Source organism: Mugil cephalus, chromosome 1, assembly GCF_022458985.1.
Source record: "Mugil cephalus isolate CIBA_MC_2020 chromosome 1, CIBA_Mcephalus_1.1, whole genome shotgun sequence".
Lineage (NCBI taxonomy): Eukaryota > Metazoa > Chordata > Actinopteri > Mugiliformes > Mugilidae > Mugil > Mugil cephalus.
In genome coordinates, this window is record NC_061770.1 from 24262191 (window position 1) to 24279276 (window position 17086).

Consider the following 17086-nt stretch of genomic DNA (forward strand, 5'->3'; position numbering starts at 1 on the left):
TTAGCAAAATGTCGGGGAGATAAGAGATCGCCAGGCAGTGTTGTTGCAGGACACAACAATGCAGAAGAGGAACTGTCTTGCGGCATCAAGATTAAGTGAAACATGTTGTGTTTTTTTTAGTGTCCACAGATTGTCCTCCAGAAGCATGTGGACCAATACGTTTTAGGAGTTTGAGGTCGAAACACGAAAGCAGAGCGTGGCCTTTTTAATCCGCCGCCGTTGTTCGCTCCTCTGACATTCAGAAATGTGTTGTTTTTGGTTCAGGTGACGTATCGATCAGAGCTGACTTAGAGGTGGAGAAATTTTCTTTGGTCTTGTGAAACCGTCCTGTAGGTGTGGTTTCTATTTCTCTAGAAAGAGGAAGCGTTTCTTAGAAATATTATGCAAGCCAATTTTTTAGCCATGCTGCTATTTTCCCCTGTGCCGGCTCTGACGTTTCAATGTAAACGAAAGGGCCGCTAGAAACTCCTCAGGTGCGGGGGCTGCCCCCCCCACCCCCTGCTCCTCTCTCCTGAAGGTCTGGACCAGGCTGATCATAAACCACGCGATGGCCGCTTTACAGTAAGAACCTGCGCTCTGAGGGAATCTGAGTCCCCCCCCCCCTCCCCTCCCGAATACTGGAGGAGGCAGCAGGTGGCCCCGAAAGCATCCGCCGCCGCTGATGATCTGACAGACGGGGAGGGGGGGGTTAGGTGGCCGTCATGTGAGCCGTGCTGATCCATGCAGGCAGGGATATCTGGAGCCCGCGGAAAGATGCGCTCACCGGTGGCATGCCACCGTCACACTCGCTGCTCCGGACCTTCTCCGTTTTCACGCACCTCTCCGATGCCCCTGACTGCGCATGGACCGTTATTACTGACGCAGTTTCATACGGCACCTCTCCAACCAGGGTTATGGACTGATTCGCACATAGACACCACAAAGATGGAGACGCTCAAGGGAAAAAAAAATAGCAATAAACATGCAGGATTTAAGAGAAAATAGTGATTTGATTGTTCATTTTTTAGTAATTATACTGTTAATTTGGTTTGGCTATGGCTCAGCTGACCAGTTCTCTTGTTAATCCTCCATTAGACCATTAGAAAAAGAAAAAAATAATAATAGAACAATTGGCAGTATCTGCAAAAACTGTGGAAACTGGACATGTTTAAAACTTTAATCTTGTACGTGACTAATAAACCCGAAGCCGTCTGTACATGTTACCTAACGCTTCTCAAAAAGGGTTTAACCCTGACACACATTATTACACTTCCTGGTGTCATGAGGTTAACTGGAGGGTCAGCAAACAATGTGTCACGGCAACGAGAAAACAATCATGAGGTTACCTGCAAAGCTGACATCGTGCATATGGAGACAACAAGCGAACTTTAATCTGGGTTTCTTTCTTCTTTCTTTTGTTTTTTTGTTGTTTTTTTGCATTGAATCTACTTTGTTTACTTTTGTTCTATTGTTTTGTGCAACATTCTGTCTTTTTACAGTTTTATCGTGAAGCCCTTTGGGGTTTATTACCTGTGAAAGGTGCTTTATAAATAAAGTACTTTTACTTTTTCATGCTTTTCCCCTCCTTTTAAATAAGAAACAATCACACTGTTTAACACGGGACCTCTGCATAAAAAAAAGGTTTATACATGGTAAAACATTCTGCAAAAGTTTTTTTTTTTGTGTGTGTAATTAGTAACAATGCAAAGTAAGAATTTAATTGTGTGTGTGTTTTTTTTTTTTTTGTTGTTTTTTTTACTCTATACGTGACAATAACTGCATTCAAAGGATAAAAAACTTCAAAGATAAAAAACAGGTGCAAACAATTGCGACATTACTTAAGAATTGAAATGTGTTTTGGTGGGTGACGCCTCCCAGTTTGCATATTATCTTCAAACATTTCAGACGCGAGCGAAAGGAATTTGCCCCTTAGCATCTCTGGCTGCAAGTACCAACAGTCCCCTTCCCTCGTGTTCATTCCACTCACTCACAGGGTGACGTGCAAATCCACACAGTCCACGCTTCACGCTTCCTCACCCCAGCCAGACTGGGAGATTTTTTTCATTGAGCATTTGAATAAAGGAAAACAAACAAGATTTTTTTTTTTTTTTTTTTTTTTTTAATAGCTGATAATCCAAAACAATAACAGTGGAATAAAAGTTTCCACGAAATTTGAAAAGAAAACGAAACTCCAGCATGGCTGTTTGGGACAGGAGGGGTGGGGGGGGGTGGAGGGGGGGGGGGGCATACCATTCAGACAATAACATGCGCGGGAAAGGAGGGAGGAGGAGGAGGAGAAAAGGGAGAAGAGGAGGAAGGTGGGGGTAAATGGAAGTCTTTTTATCTCTAGTTTCCCACATCCTGTGAACGGCTGCAAAAAAGCGGCCACCCAATTTGAAAGCACGAGTGGAATGCGCCCATTCTCCCCCCCCCCCTCCCTCCCTCCCTAAAAGAGCCCGGCGCAGGCTTTGATGCCTCATGCCAGTGGAGAGGCATTGTCAAATAAAGAGACACAGTCCGGGGACTTCACTTCGGCCAATAATAAACTCCCCCCCCCCCCGAAAACCACATGTGTTTAATGTGAAAACAATCAGGGTAATAGCAGGGGGTTAGAACAGCTCGAGTGCACACGATGACGATGATGATGATGATGATGATGATGAACTGCGCTCAGGTTTGTGTGTGTGTTTGCAAAAAAAAAAAAAAAACAACAACAAAAAACCAAAACAAATAAATGCAGACATTTACAGATGTTAACAAAAAAAAAGAATAGAACAGAGCTTGGATTCAGTTTCAGAAACTCCATGATGCTTTGTTTTTTTTAAAAAAAATCTAACAATAATAATAATAACAACAACGCTAATAATAGTCCTTTCATGTGTTGTTTGAGTAAATTTCGCGGGAAAGGAGAAGAAGCAGAGGGAAGAGGGGGGGGGGGGGCTGTGGGCGGGGGTCACTCTGCTTTTGAATTTGCATTTCCCTCCAAACATGAAACGATAATTATTTCTTTAGTCTCCCCTCCTTTTTTTTCTTCTTTTTCTTTTTTTTTTGGCGCGTTTCGGTTCCCGCCACGTCTGTGTCTGGCCCCGCCCAGTCGCCGACGTAGCCTCATAGCTTTTTCACTGTCGTCGTCGTCCCCCCCCCTCGACCGTTGACTGACGCGTTTTTTTTGTATCGCTTCCTCGCGCTCCCATTGGCTCAGACGGCGGAAGCGGAGTGACGTCAGCGCGGAGGTTGACGCCCCTCCCACTGGCTCCTTATAAGCGACCTCCCCCTCGCCTCTCGCTTCCAGGAGCCGGTGTCTGACGGAGGCGTTTTGTCTGAACACCGCGTAGTCTTGCGCACGACCTCGATTCTCTTACTCGTCTGTTTACAAAACATCGCTGGGAACAGATTATTTTTTTTTATTATTATTTTTTTTTTATTTAAACGCGAACTGGCACTGCTGTGGCTTTCTATTTCCCTTCCCCTTGGACCATAATAAGGGGTTTTGTTATTGTTTTGTTTTTTTTCTTCCATCCTGGATGAAAGGATCCCTACCGCATTTTTTTTGTTCTTCCAACGTGGACTTTATTAATAATAATAATAATAATAATACGAAGAAGAAGAAGAAGCGGCATTAAGTCTGGGAGTGCTGCTGGAGCAAACGCGTCTGAAAGAAAGAAAGAAAGAAAAGAAAACTCCGTGGTGGATATTTTCTGAAAGGAATGCTGCTCTCCAAGCTCAATTCTCTGGCCCACATCTCCGCAGATATGCCGGCGAAAATCCAGCTCCAAGTTCATCAAGGTTAGACGCCCTCTTTCTTTTTCTTTTTTCTTTTCTCCCCCTCCTCTCTCTCCCTCTCTGCCCCGCTGTGTTGTCATGGAGGACGGGGCTGCAGCAGACAACCAGCCCTGTTTATATATATATATATATTTATATATATAAATAAATGCATTTAGCTGGTATTATTGTCGTGCTATAACAGCTGTTTTTTCTGTGGCTTGCAGTGAAAGAGAGGGAACCCTTTGAGAAGCTGTACCAGGTCGGTGCGGTGCTGGGAAGCGGCGGCTTTGGCACCGTCTACTCCGGCACCAGGATATCCGACGGAGCTCCGGTTAGTACGCACTCTATTATTATTATTTATTATTTATTATTTTTGCATTTTAAATCGTTTTCCGTGTGCGGTTATTGTCGCTTGACGTTTATTATTATTATTGTTATGATTTCAGGTCGCTGTCAAACACGTAGCCAAGGACAGAGTCTCGGAGTGGGGAGAGCTGGTGAGGACGTGGTTTCATAACCAAAAAATATTCATCCTCCTAATTATATTTTCAAATTTCCAAATGTGTTTTTGACGCGTAAATGACGTTCATTTGCTTTCCCCGACAGCCCGGTGGCTCCAGGGTCCCCATGGAGATCGTGTTGCTGAAGAAGGTCGGGACGGGCTTCCGCGGCGTCATCAAGATGCTGGACTGGTTCGAGCGCCCGGACAGCTTCATCATCGTGATGGAGCGGCCCGAGACCGTCAAGGACCTGTTCGACTTCATCACGGAGAAGGGCGCACTGCCGGAGGAGCTGGCGCGCAGCTTCTTCCGCCAGGTGCTGGAGGCGGTGCGCCACTGCCACAGCTGCGGCGTGGTGCACCGGGACATCAAGGACGAGAACATCCTCATCGACCTGCGCACCGGGGAGATGAAGCTCATCGACTTCGGCTCCGGGGCCCTGCTCAAGGACACCATCTACACGGACTTTGACGGTGAGTTGAGAGATCTGCGTGCGTTTCCAGACCGCAGCAGAAATTCCTGGGTTGTGTCATCCCTCCCTCCCTCCTTGCAGCAGCCTGTGTTAGAGCTGTAGATTTGTCGCCCCCTATCGGTGGCCGGTGGTATTTTTACAACTCAAAGTTTGTAAACAAAGTCACATGCCTGCTCCCCCTCCCACGCGCACTGCTCTGTTGTCACGCTGCCTGGCACCTGAGCCCAGATAAAGGCCCTGAGATGGAGCTGATTAATCTGCTGCTCTAAAACCTTTTAATGATAATGGCATCTCTGCAGAGTTCTAGTTTTCACACAGTATTATTTAAATGATTAAATTTATTTATTTATTTTATTTTTTTTTTTTAATTTTGTCTGACAGGAACCAGAGTGTACAGCCCTCCAGAGTGGATTAAGTTCCATCGCTACCACGGCCGCTCCGCCACAGTCTGGTCCCTGGGCGTCCTGCTGTACGACATGGTGTGCGGGGACATCCCGTTCGAGCACGACGAGGAGATCACGAGAGGGCAGGTGCTCTTCCGGAGGAGAATCTCTGCAGGTAAATTCACGCTCTAAAAAACCCAAAAGGGCGTAAAATCCCACCTTTGTCCTTTGCTCTGGACTAACTCATCGTCCCCCCCCCTCCTCCTCCCGCCTCCTGCAGAGTGCCAGCAGCTGATCAAATGGTGCCTGTCCCTGCGGCCGGCCGACCGCCCGTCCTTCGAGGACATCGTCAACCACTCGTGGATGCAGAGCACGTCCTCCTCGGTCGTGCCGTCCACGGTGCAGACGGACAAGACCACCGCCGAGATCCGGCTGCACAGCATCGGCCACGAGCCCACGGCCTTCACGCCCACCGCGGTGGCCGTGGCTCGGTGACGGGCGTCGGCGCCGCCGCCGGTCTGGACTGCACTGACACGAGAGCGAGAGACGATTACAAAAGACTTTATGTAACGGACTTGAAGCCGAGAGGAGAAGAAGGGGGAGGGGGGGGGCACGCCAGCACGAGGTGTAGACGGGCATGAAAACAACCGTGTGTTTTCAGCCTGGGCGGACGGGCCGGACCGAACCGGACCCCCCACCCTCTCACTCCACCCTCAACTACTTGATTACTACCACAGCCAGTCAGTGTCGCAACATCCGCATCGGCCGGACTCTGACCTGGGGTGTTGGTCTGTTTTGTGGGAGGGGCCCTGCTTGCATGTGCGCGCGCGCGCGCAAGAAGTGTGTGGTGTTTCGAGTGTGTGTTTGCGGCGTGTGTGCAGAGACACCTGCACCGAGCAAACAGAGCCCATGTGCCGCGTGTCCCCGGTCGGGACAGCGGGGAGAAGAGGACAAGTCGGCGTTATGTAACCTCTCATAACCGCTCTGTACTCTGCCCAGAGAGAGGGAGGGAGGGAGGGGCGGAGGCGGAGGGGAAGCTTGACTTTCAAAAGAAACGACAACAACAACAACAATGAAAAAAAAAAAAAAAACAGTGCCTTCTGTGAGATTGTTGGGAGAGTGGTGCCTGAAAATACTTGAATTTTGCGAAGGCAAAGGAAAAAAAGGTTCCCTCGATCCTTTTCTATTTTGCTCCTTACTCTGTACAAGGCTTTATATTGTTTGCTGTTTTTTTATTTTATTTTTTATTTTTTTTTATTTCTTCCTCTCATGGGCCTAGATCAGTAAAGCCCATGTCATTCACAACCACTACTATCACTACTACTACTACTACTACTACTACTCTAATGTCATTAGCAACCAGACAACCTCATAGCTGCAGCAGCAACCTGTGCAAACAAGTCATAAAAAAAAGGCAAAAAAAAAAAAAAAGAAACACTGGACTTACCTCACCCTCTTTACTACAGCGCCCACCTCTACTCTATTTTACTCGACTCTACTCGACTCTACAACCGCTTCCTCCTCTTCTCGTGTTGTACTGTATACAAACACAAGGCGTAGGCAACCTCTCATTCACATCCACCTGAACGCACACCACAATGCAAACTTACCAAACCATACAACATCCTCTGCTCTTCTTCTACTCTTTTTTTTAAAAAAACTTTTTTAACAGTGCCTCATACAGATCTTAAAAAATTCTTCTTCTTCTGGGACAAGAATTGTAAATAAGAATGATATTTATTATTACTTCCTTGTCAAAGTCTTTTTTTTTTTTTCTTTTTGTCGCAGAATTTATTTATTTATTTATCTATAAGAGAATTTCGGCTGTTCACACACGTGTATATATATGTATCTATACGCGTATAGATACATATATATAAATCATTCCACAGTCACCGAAGGGCCCACAAATTATTTAAAAGAAAGACAAAGATGCGTTTTTTTCTGTTTCTTTTCAGCTTTTTTTTTTTCTCCTTAGCATATTTATGGCTTGAACTTATTATTATTATTATTTTTATTTTATTTTTTTTTTTTAAAAGAGCAGACGTGTGTGCGTGTGTGTGTTTGTGTACGTCGTGTAAATAACGTGTAAATAGTCCCAACAGCACTTCCATCTTAATGTATGTAAAACATCCGACGTCTACTGCTGGTAACTGGTCTTGTTACGCCCGCGTGAGTGAATGGTGTGTGTGTGTGTGTGTGTGTGTGTGTGTGTGTGTGTGTGTGTGTGTGTGTGTGACCGGGAATGAGAAACTCCTCCGGCTGCATGATCGCAGCTTTGGATTGTTGTTTTGTTTTGCAAGAATTAGAATTGTAAATTATGCTAGAAACTATTTTTATAAGATTTCAATAAATATTTTTTTAACAATGACACTTGACTCCCTCGCATTTCTCCACAGTGACTCTGATTCTGTAGAAAAACAACAAATTTTTTCTTTTTTTAAAACACCTACAGAGAATTTACTAGGTCAGAAGGTTTATACAACTTCCTGTGTGACACGCGCACGCAGCAGATACGGAGAAAAGATGAAGTGATAAGAGGACGGCAGAAGGCAGATGGTAAAAGAAAAGGCGGAGTGCTTAGATGCTCTTACCCGAAATCTGCTTTCTGCAGCGAGAGCAGTGAAGCGTTTGGCTTCATTATCTGCAGATACACCCTGGACCAACTTCCCCACTTAAAATGTTTGAGCGTGAGGCGAAGTTGTTGTGGAGCCGCAACTGTTTACAACGAAGTGGGGAGTTCTGCACAGATACGAGCATGAAATCCACCCCAGGCCACACCTGGCAAGGTGTGAATATAAGAGACCAGGGCTGGGAGGAGGAGGCCATGGATCTACATCCATCACTTTACGTGGCGATGGACTGAAGAGTGACTGACGAGTCAGTGGAGTGGAGTGTCCCTGATTGCATGTGGGACAGTCCCGTTACAGTCAGATGTATACGATTCTCGGTAGCAGTTGAAACACGCCCACTAACTAACGTAGCGCTATATGCTGTAGTATTTTCTATCAGGAAACCTCTATCTGGCGGTTCATCAGCTTATTTAGCAGGAGTTAAATGTGACTGTGTAGTTTCCGCTTACTGAATTCCACACGTACGCGTTCTCTTTCTAAGTTTTGGACGTTTACGCAGGTGATTCGTTAGCGATTTATTTCCAAATTTTTTTTACGGAAAGGTACGTTAGCTAGCTAGCTAGCTAGCAACCGGAGGCCTTACGGCGCGCTTTCTATTTATAAGAACGCAAACGCATCAAATTCTAAAGAAAACAGGGCCTTTCCAACTCAGGAACTCTAGAGTGTTGAGCTGCTTCCTTTACCCCTTAAAACGTAGACTGAACTAACACTGTTTTTATTTTTAGCGACGAAGAAATATCCTGTTATTCACCCAACCCAGGATTCTATTCCATGAAAAATGGTCGTTGATGTAGCTAACGGTGAAGTTTGACGTCTTTTATTTAAGTAAAGATTTAAAATGCAAGACTTTTACATGGTTATTTCCCTTAGAAGGAAACAAACTGAGTGCCACTGCTTCTTAAAGCCTAAAGCGCAGGTTCTGTGCGCTGTTTACAGTAATCACCCTCTGTCACAGCTGGGACAAACGCTCATCTTCATGCTTTTAATCCCATTAACAGGCTGCAGATGCTTGGTGATAGTGACCAGGAGGCAGCGGCCTGTCGTGGCTCCGTCCTTGTGGATAGATAAGAGTTGTAGGTTTAATCAGCTGTGATATTCCTGGGGGGGTGGGGGGGGCTGTTAACCTCACTGTTAATCTTCCTGAAGACAGCACCACTCCCTGGGAACCCCCCCCCCCCCCCAACCAACATACAGCAAAGATTTACACGACCGCAAATTCCACCGAGCTTGTCCAGGTTAGTGTCAGTCAGGTGAGTTGAGTGTTGATCAGCTCAGATATGAGTGGATGGAGGGTGGGAGCATCTTTCGCCTCCTTATTTTAGTTTCACTGGTTTGGTCCACCGCTTCCAGGAAGCTCAGGGGAAGCATTGGCGGATGTTTCCCTCAAGACTCGTTGCAGCCGGTAAATTTTAATGTTTGAGTGTGTCACAGAAACGAGACTTCAAAATAATATGCATCAGATAAAAAGTGGAATATCAATCAATCGCTTAATCGCTTAATTCAATTTTTTATTTCCATTGCAGCTTTTATAACAGATCGATGCCGCGCAAAGTGATTTACGTTTTGATTGACAAATATTAAAAGTGACAGAAGAAAAAAAGGACGTGGAGACTAATGCGCGCTGCATCGATCAGAAAGACAAATAACGAAAGATCAATATCAGACAAAAAATACTGATATCAGTTAAATATGACAATAATAAAACATCTAAAAATAGAGTGAAATAAAATGAAGGATAAAAACACAGAATAAAAAGAATAAAACTAACAATAAGAGATAAATGTAATGTAATGTAATAAAAAAACTATCACACTGTAGAACTGAGACTATGACATAAAAGCCAGATTGAAGAGGTGAGTTTTTGGCCTCTCTGGTTCTTACAACACCAGCATCTCTGAGATACAGTCTGGTTCAAGCCCATGGAGTCATTTAAAAACTGATAAAAATGGTTTAAAATAAGTACTAATATAGGCTGATTGTGTTGAGATTCATTTTTTATTGTAAGGCTGTGGATGACAGCGCCAGCTTTGGTTTGCACTGAAATATCTAAAATCAAATCATCTTTATTTGTCCCATTTATACATAGAATGAGTTTATTTAGTGTGCATTTAAACCAATCAGGCATAAGATTACGACCGCCTTCCTAATATGTTGAAGGCCTCTAAAACTGTTGGTGTGACTCATCAGAGAGTGGACACGGGCTTTCTGAGGGCGTCCTGTGATGTCCCGTCTATAGGGTGGGGGGGGAAACCTGGTCTGGTCTAGGTGGGTGGGTGCTACAATCCACGTGAATTAACACCAGGTCAAAAGTTTCCCAGCAGAACTGGTTTAAATGTCATTTTATTTATTTATTTGTTTATTGATAATAATAATAACCAGACAGGTAAAAGTCCTGCAAATAAATGAGTAGTGCCATAATACAAAGAGCACAACAAAACAGAACAGTAGGACATATGCATTGTTCCAAATATACATTAACATGGATGTGTGTGCAAAAAAATCACCATAAATCACTTTATTTATGCACTTCTACATGGTGCATTCATGCAGGTTTAAACAATCAAATTGACCCAAGGATAAAAAGTGTTTAAACCTGAAGGTTATAGGAGTTTTGTCTCAGTTGTACTTTGTGTTTCTTTGCAGATGTACTAACAGCACATCAGCGCTAACAACCTGCCGTTACTTCTGTGTCGTTTTTGCAAATTCACGTTGTGGGCCCGATTAAACCCCGGGTCCGGTCGTGTGCTTGACGCCCCCGACATGGAGCGAATGTTTTAAAGTCTTCTCCGTCGTGTTATGTTGCAGGATTCCTGATCTTGTGTTTAGGCTGGAGTGCGGCGTGAGCGCAAGTGCTTACACACAACATCACTCACTTGCTGATAAAAGGGTTTAAGTCGGTTATTCTAAGTCATGCCGATGCTTGCCGCAGACGCATAAACATTTACAGAATCAGACTCTGGGGGGGTCCCACTCCTTGAGCGCGATCCTTGGCCTGTGTCTGGTATGAGTCCGTCTCTCCGCCATCAAAGAGCATCGGCGTTTCAAGTCTCGCGAAGTAGAGCAGCGACTTTCGAGAAGGACCCGCTGGATGTATTTTTACACCAGCTAGCAAGAGACAACGGCCTTGAAAGGAAACGGCAACTAAAAATAAAATGTCACCTCCATTATGATTTTCAAATGTGGCAGAATCTTTTTGATCTGATGCAGTGTTTCTTCATCTTCAGGTCCTGAAACAACACACCATTTCCCTGAAGAGGCTGCAGTGAGCCGGAGACCACAAGTTTCCACGAATGAAACCATCATTCATTTCCCCCCTCGTTCTGAGAACCGCACGCCACATCAAGCTCGCTGCACGTCGGCTCTCGGCGTTATTAGCGTCCCAGAATGCAGCCAACGGGTTTGGGCTGTTCCAAATCTTCCAGGAATTTTGCATTAAGTGTGCCTGGAAAGCAGACAAGCTGGGTACTCAGCTGGGAGATGCAACATGGGTGGGAGCAGATCACCGGTGACAGGAAGACAAAAAAAAAAGCGAAGCTATTTTTGTGTGGTCTGCAGAGGCTGTTACAAGAAAGTTACTTGTGAAACTCTTAAAGGATTGTCACTGTCCTATAAAAGATTTTCCTCGCAAGGCCGATTCTGTAAACATGAGACGAGAACTCGCAGGCAGTTATCTTAAAGGGACACGCTATGTGAAGTTTAGTCACTCATCGGAGTCCTCGGAGTTGGATAAGTGAGCGAAAAAACAAAAGTACTTGATAATTATTAATAAATTTGCGAGTTGCATCAAACTAGAAAGTTAATAAGCATAAATAAATAAGCTTTAACCATAGAATATGATGTGGTTTTATTCCTCGTCCACTTTTGTCCTGCGATTGTCTGAAAAACGAATCACGTTCACTACTAGATGACAGACTAAAGTGTCCATTAACGAAGACAATGGGTTCAAATGAGGCAGAATAAGCTGCAATAAAAAGCCACTTCGGGCTTCGTTTTCGGGTGACGTCACCATGAGTTCGTCTACAGGATATAGAGTCAGTGGTCAACACCTTATTGCTCCAAACTTCCCGGTTTGCTGCAGGGCACGGCGGCATGTTGCCGGCATCTCACCTGCAGCGATGCTGAAACGTAAAAGCGTAAAAGTTCATTAAAGAAAGAAAGTTTTGTTTTTGCATGTTTTGCATGTTCAAACAGCCTTTTGAGGCTGCATTTTAAGGGCAAACAGCTCATTAGTCGCCATTAGTTTGTGGACACTTTTGCATGCATGCGTTCCTGTTTGTGGTTTCACATGCAACACATTAATAATAATAATAACACTGCACCAAGGTCCAGGGTCGAGTTCAGCTCGGGCCTTTCTGGGTGGAGTTTGCATGTTCTCCCTGTGTCTGCGTGGGTTTTCTCCAGGTCCTCCGGTTTCCCCCCTCCAGAAACATGCTCGTTAGGCTGATTGGTGGCTCTAAACTGACCCTGTGTGAGTGCGAATGGTTGTTTGTTTCTGTGTTAGCCCTGCGATAGGCTGGAGACCTGTCCAGGTACTGTACCCCTCCTCTCGCCCGATGACAGCTGGGACAGGCTCCAACAACCCCGTAGAAGATGAGATGAGATGATATATTGCACATATTCAATCACGCAAAAGTCTCCCATCAAAAAAAGCCTCGCATGGGACTATCCCTTTAAATATTAACTGCTATGCATGCGTGAGACCCTGAGTTGTTCCGTCCTATTGTTCATTCGAAGGACTAATCATGCAAACCACCTATACAGTCAAATACAGAGCAGAGCATTTGCATGGACTGTTGGTGAGTCACTGTCTCCCCCTGTTCATTTGACTGCCTTTGGTCAACAATGAGTCATTGCAGAAATAGGCCACAGCGTGAGATACCTACCGCAGACATTTTATAACAACACCATGTTTAGCCTTCAGATGAGGAGAAAACACTGATAGCTCATCTGCGTTTCCTTGAAGGGACCCCGGCGTGCGATGCGATGACTCAGACCGTCGTTTCGTTTGGTTTGCATAGAGGTTTGGGGATGTAATACGTTATTGGCCGGAGACAAACCCGCAGCCTCCCCGATCAAAGCCGATTGGCTCATCTTCGCCCTCGTTCCCGTAAGTCGCGTCTTGTACCTTCGTGTTGTGATAAGAAGAAGAAGAAAAAAAAAAAAAGAAACATCAGAAAGCCCAGCTGTTGCATAACCCCCACCCCCTACACACACACACACACACACACACACACACACACACACACACACACACACACACACACACACCTCCCTGTTCCAACTGAAGCTGCTGTTGGGTAATGTTGTCAGGAACTTCCTTCAGCCCCCTCGTCTATTTCCCGTTATCACTCTGCATCTCCATCTGTCCATCTTAGCCCTTTGCCTATATCCCTCCTTCATAAACACACTATAGGTACAGGCGCACACATTCTTACACACAAACACACACAAACACACACACACACACACAAACACACACACACACAGAGGGTTTGCTAAGAGATGAATGGGAAATCATGTGCACACTGGTTCGCAGTGTAAATACAAATGTTGAGAAATGGGACACACACACACACACACACACACACACACACACACACACACACTGTTCACCAGGGCATCAGTTGTGAAATACGTAGTGTTAGGCTTGGCAGTGAAGAATGTGCAGGAGATAAAAACCAAAAGGTGGGGCAGCAGCAGCAACAAATCAGGACACTAATAACTCAGTCACTGCAGAACAGAATGGTTATCAAATATATAACATTTTTTTTAAAAAAAGTTTGGACCAGCTTAAAGTGCATCAGCTTCACTCCCTTAAAAGCGACGGTTACCGTTGAGGCGCGCGGCAAAGCCCACTTAACGCAGCTAACTCTAAAGGCCATGTATGGTGATTGCACAATACGTCGGCGGTTTTAAGCTCAGTATGTAGCCCATTTATGCAGAATCTCTGTTTCTGAGAACTGACTGTATATAAGGATGAAACCTCGTCACGCCACGTCACCGATAGGCTTCCTGGGTAGTGGTTTTTAAAGCTCAAGTGTGTGGTGACTTCAGCTGTGGTCATTGCGCGCTAATGAGATTCTGAAGTAACACTTTTGTTCTTCTGTGACATAGAAGTTTGAAGTTTTTTTTATTATTTGTGCGTTAGTCCACCAGCCCTCCGTCTTTATGAGGTCACGTCAACCTACTGAAAACACGCAAAACACGAGTGCTGGAGGCCGGCCAGGACTCGAGTCACTCGCTCCAGCAGGACTGCGGGGGCCATGCTCCCGTAAAGGTCGACGTGAACTGCCTACTCTCGGAGCAAAACACAGTGTTCTTGATGTCACCGTTTGGCTCCAGCACTCCTCTTTTCTTTCCTTTTCTTTTCTTTTTTTTTGTCCACAGCGCATGTGTGTGTATGTTGGTCTGGGCACCAGACAGACAGACAGACAGACAGTTGGGCGGTTGGACGCTAAGCTCAATCAAATTTAAGGGAGTATCTGTCTCTTGGCTGACTGAAAATACTTTCCACAGCTCAGAAGCTCACAGTTTCCATCAACTCACACTGGAATGAATCACTCTTAGTAGTAGTAGTCGTAGTAGTAGTCGTAGTAGTGGTGGTGGGGAAGGTGGGTTAAGTTGTTATTGTGTGAAAGACAAAGGCCAAAGGTAGCCTCTCGACAATATTCAACAACGAAATTCATGACATACTAATGAATAAATGTGGAATGATGAATATGAATGAACATAAATGTCCAGTTTATGGACAAACACAATGATTGTGCCTTTCAGAGAGCAGAAGCGACATAAAAAGTAGCATAGCATCGACGCTAGCTCTGCACTTAGCTCACAGGCTGGAGTGGAACATGTTACGTTTGCGCGGTTGGAAAGAGAGATTAGCCTCTACTATTAAGGGGCGTCTTGCAACACCTGGTAATACCAAATAATTGCTTAAATGTTGTGTTACCTAGCTACTAGTAAGTGTGTCGTTTGCAAAGGTTGTTTGTAACAAGAAGAGCCGATTTCCATCAGAGGGAGTGACGACACTTCAGCCAGTCCCGAGAATCCATCCAGGCACGGGTGGAGCTTTTATTTTGACGGACCCTCCCATGCAGACTTTCATTGACTAAAAAAAAAAAAGGAAGATACACCAAAGGCCAGGTACACACAGAGCATCAGGTGATTCAGATTTAAACGCAAGCACGTCTGGAAAAAGTGAAGAAATTAGCTGAAAACTGGACACTCAAGCTGTTTGACATGGTAACTTTCTGCACATGCCAACTTCCACTAAAGACTTTTATTCATGTCAGTGTCATAACATTAACACCAAGTCTGTACTTACTTATTCGGTTTTTCATTTAAAGCACAGGTGTCAAGCATATAGACCAGAGGGTCTATTTGCAAAAATCATGTAGAAGAGTGCAATTTTTCATTGAAAATGTTCCTGATTTGTCCACTGTTTTACCCAGAGAAGTGGACAGAACACAACACTGAGACCCAGGACTAACAGCAATGTGCCCAAAGTTCACTTATTTCTCTTTAGATATTAGATTTCTTTTATTTAATGTAAAGATTCTCCTATTTTACTTGTTCTTCTTTGCACTAAAACAAATGGAAAAATTAAATTGGACTGTATGTGACAAATTGAGCTTCAATGAAATATTTCTCACCAACACACAAACCATTCATAATTGCTGAACAGGGAGGAAACAGAAATAATTGAGTAATTTGTGGGAGTTGTTTGGGAGCCGTAAGAACCCAATGTTTCAAAAGAGTCGCACTTCCTTTCTATCGTATGTACCTCATGTTAGCTGCAAGCAAGTTCGCACAGCGGAACTGAGCCACTGCCATCAATTGATCCGCCAAAACAATTGCATCACCAAGTTCCTAAAAGTAGGGGTGGGTAGCATTAAGGTTTCATGTGACACCGGTGCCTTTTGTTACGGTGCTGGTGCTTAAAAAACATATAAATTTTGTCCAAAAACGGTGCCTTTTTATTTTTAACCTCCTGAGACCAGAGCTTTTATTTGTTAGCATCATCTTTGAGCAGGACGTTTAATCCCAACGTCCTCAAATGTGTACTTGCTAACATTGTAAGTTGTTGCTAAGTTAATAAGCATAAATAGACAAGTTTCAAACCCCGCCTTCATGCTATCATGTTTTTTCACCAACTAGTGTATTGACCCTTTGCCACCACTAGCTGGCAGATAATGGTGTCCACTTATGAGGACAACGGGCCTAAATGGAGCAGAATAAGAAGCTACCACAATATAAGGACACAGGGTTTCAGGAGGTTAAGGCATTTTGTGACTTGAAAGTTGAACAGAATATTAATTTAAATAATATAAGACTGAGACATAAATGAACTGATATGAAATGAAATTCACAACATAACATAATGTCATAATTACGCTACATTTCTTGGCTTTTAGAAGTTCCAGGTTCATTGCAGGTTGCAGAGTCTGCATCCTTTGAGGTGAAGTCCAGCCAAAGTTTTGACAAACGTTTGGCCTTAGACATTTTGAAGATTCACTTCCATCCATGCAGGTGAAAAAACTGACACGTAGCGTCGGCATGTGGGACTTTTGTTTTTTGTTATTTGCACTTTGCAAATTTTCAATGGCATTCCTGGAGGCAAAAAAAAAAAAAAGAGCCAAAAGGGCGGTAATTAAAAAGTCAGTGGCACCCAAAGGAAGCACCAAATCTGTGTTTCTTTTCGGTCTGGTTACAACCGTTTGGCGTCACCATGGTACCAAGTATCGGTGCCCATCCCTTACTTAAAAATTGGTGTTTAATAATGATAAGAATTTTTTGTATATTTTTTCCGTGGGTTCGTTTCTCTTTAGAAAAGCCAAACCAATTAAAAGGCGACGCCTCCTGTAAAAGATAATGAACGTTACACAACAAGAATACACTGACTCACACTGCAGTGTCAGTTAGCCCAGCCCATCTGCTAAACAAATGCACACAAACAGAAGTAGCACGTGCAGCTGGTACAATAAGGAACGCAGTCAAAAGGAGCAATTATAATTATTATTATTATTGCGGTATTCATTTGCCGTGTTTGTTATTCTAGAAGTCGTCCTCGCCATCCATCCTCAGCGAAGCTACAGCGCAGAGCAATAAAGTATCCTCCGAGCGCCAATTGCAATTTTGTGCATCTGCAAACAGAAAAACAGCAGTGTGAAATTAATGAATGTAAACAGGGCATCACAGCTGTTCATCAACCGATGTTCCCAGGGCGGGGTTATTTATTGCCTCATTAAATAGGAATGTTTTTCTCTGTGTTCTCCGTACGCGGAGCATGAGAGGACGGCCGGCAGCCATTCTTAGTCAACTTGTAGTCACATGAAGGCGGTTATGCTGTTGACT

The 17086-nt window shown here is 44.3% G+C and overlaps 1 protein-coding gene and 1 long non-coding RNA gene across 2 annotated transcripts; one reads left to right on the forward strand and one right to left on the reverse strand.

Moving 5' to 3' along the window:
- The first annotated feature begins 3254 nt into the window (after nucleotides 1–3254).
- Nucleotides 3255–7470, forward strand: pim1 (Pim-1 proto-oncogene, serine/threonine kinase). Its single transcript, XM_047611418.1, has 6 exons — nucleotides 3255–3765; nucleotides 3969–4075; nucleotides 4191–4241; nucleotides 4351–4717; nucleotides 5098–5274; nucleotides 5380–7470. Exons 1-6 carry the CDS (start codon nucleotides 3687–3689, stop codon nucleotides 5592–5594), a joined length of 996 nt encoding a protein of 331 aa, XP_047467374.1. The 5' UTR covers nucleotides 3255–3686; the 3' UTR covers nucleotides 5595–7470.
- A 2597-nt stretch (nucleotides 7471–10067) lies between these two features.
- LOC125020021 lies at nucleotides 10068–12913 on the reverse strand. Its single transcript, XR_007114158.1, has 2 exons — nucleotides 12616–12913; nucleotides 10068–11850 (listed from the first exon to the last, which is right to left on the reverse strand). It is a non-coding gene; the product is annotated as an uncharacterized LOC125020021 (long non-coding RNA).
- Between the last annotated feature and the right edge of the window lie 4173 nt (nucleotides 12914–17086).

Excerpts from the sequence above, each read along its gene's own strand:
- pim1 (XM_047611418.1), top strand. The coding sequence starts at position 3,687 with ATGCTGCTCTCCAAGCTCAATTCTCTGGCCCACATCTCCGCAGATATG. Across the intron at positions 3,766-3,968 it reads CCAGCTCCAAGTTCATCAAG|TGAAAGAGAGGGAACCCTTT; the intron begins GTTAGACGCCCT and ends TGTGGCTTGCAG. Across the intron at positions 4,076-4,190 it reads GGATATCCGACGGAGCTCCG|GTCGCTGTCAAACACGTAGC; the intron begins GTTAGTACGCAC and ends TTATGATTTCAG.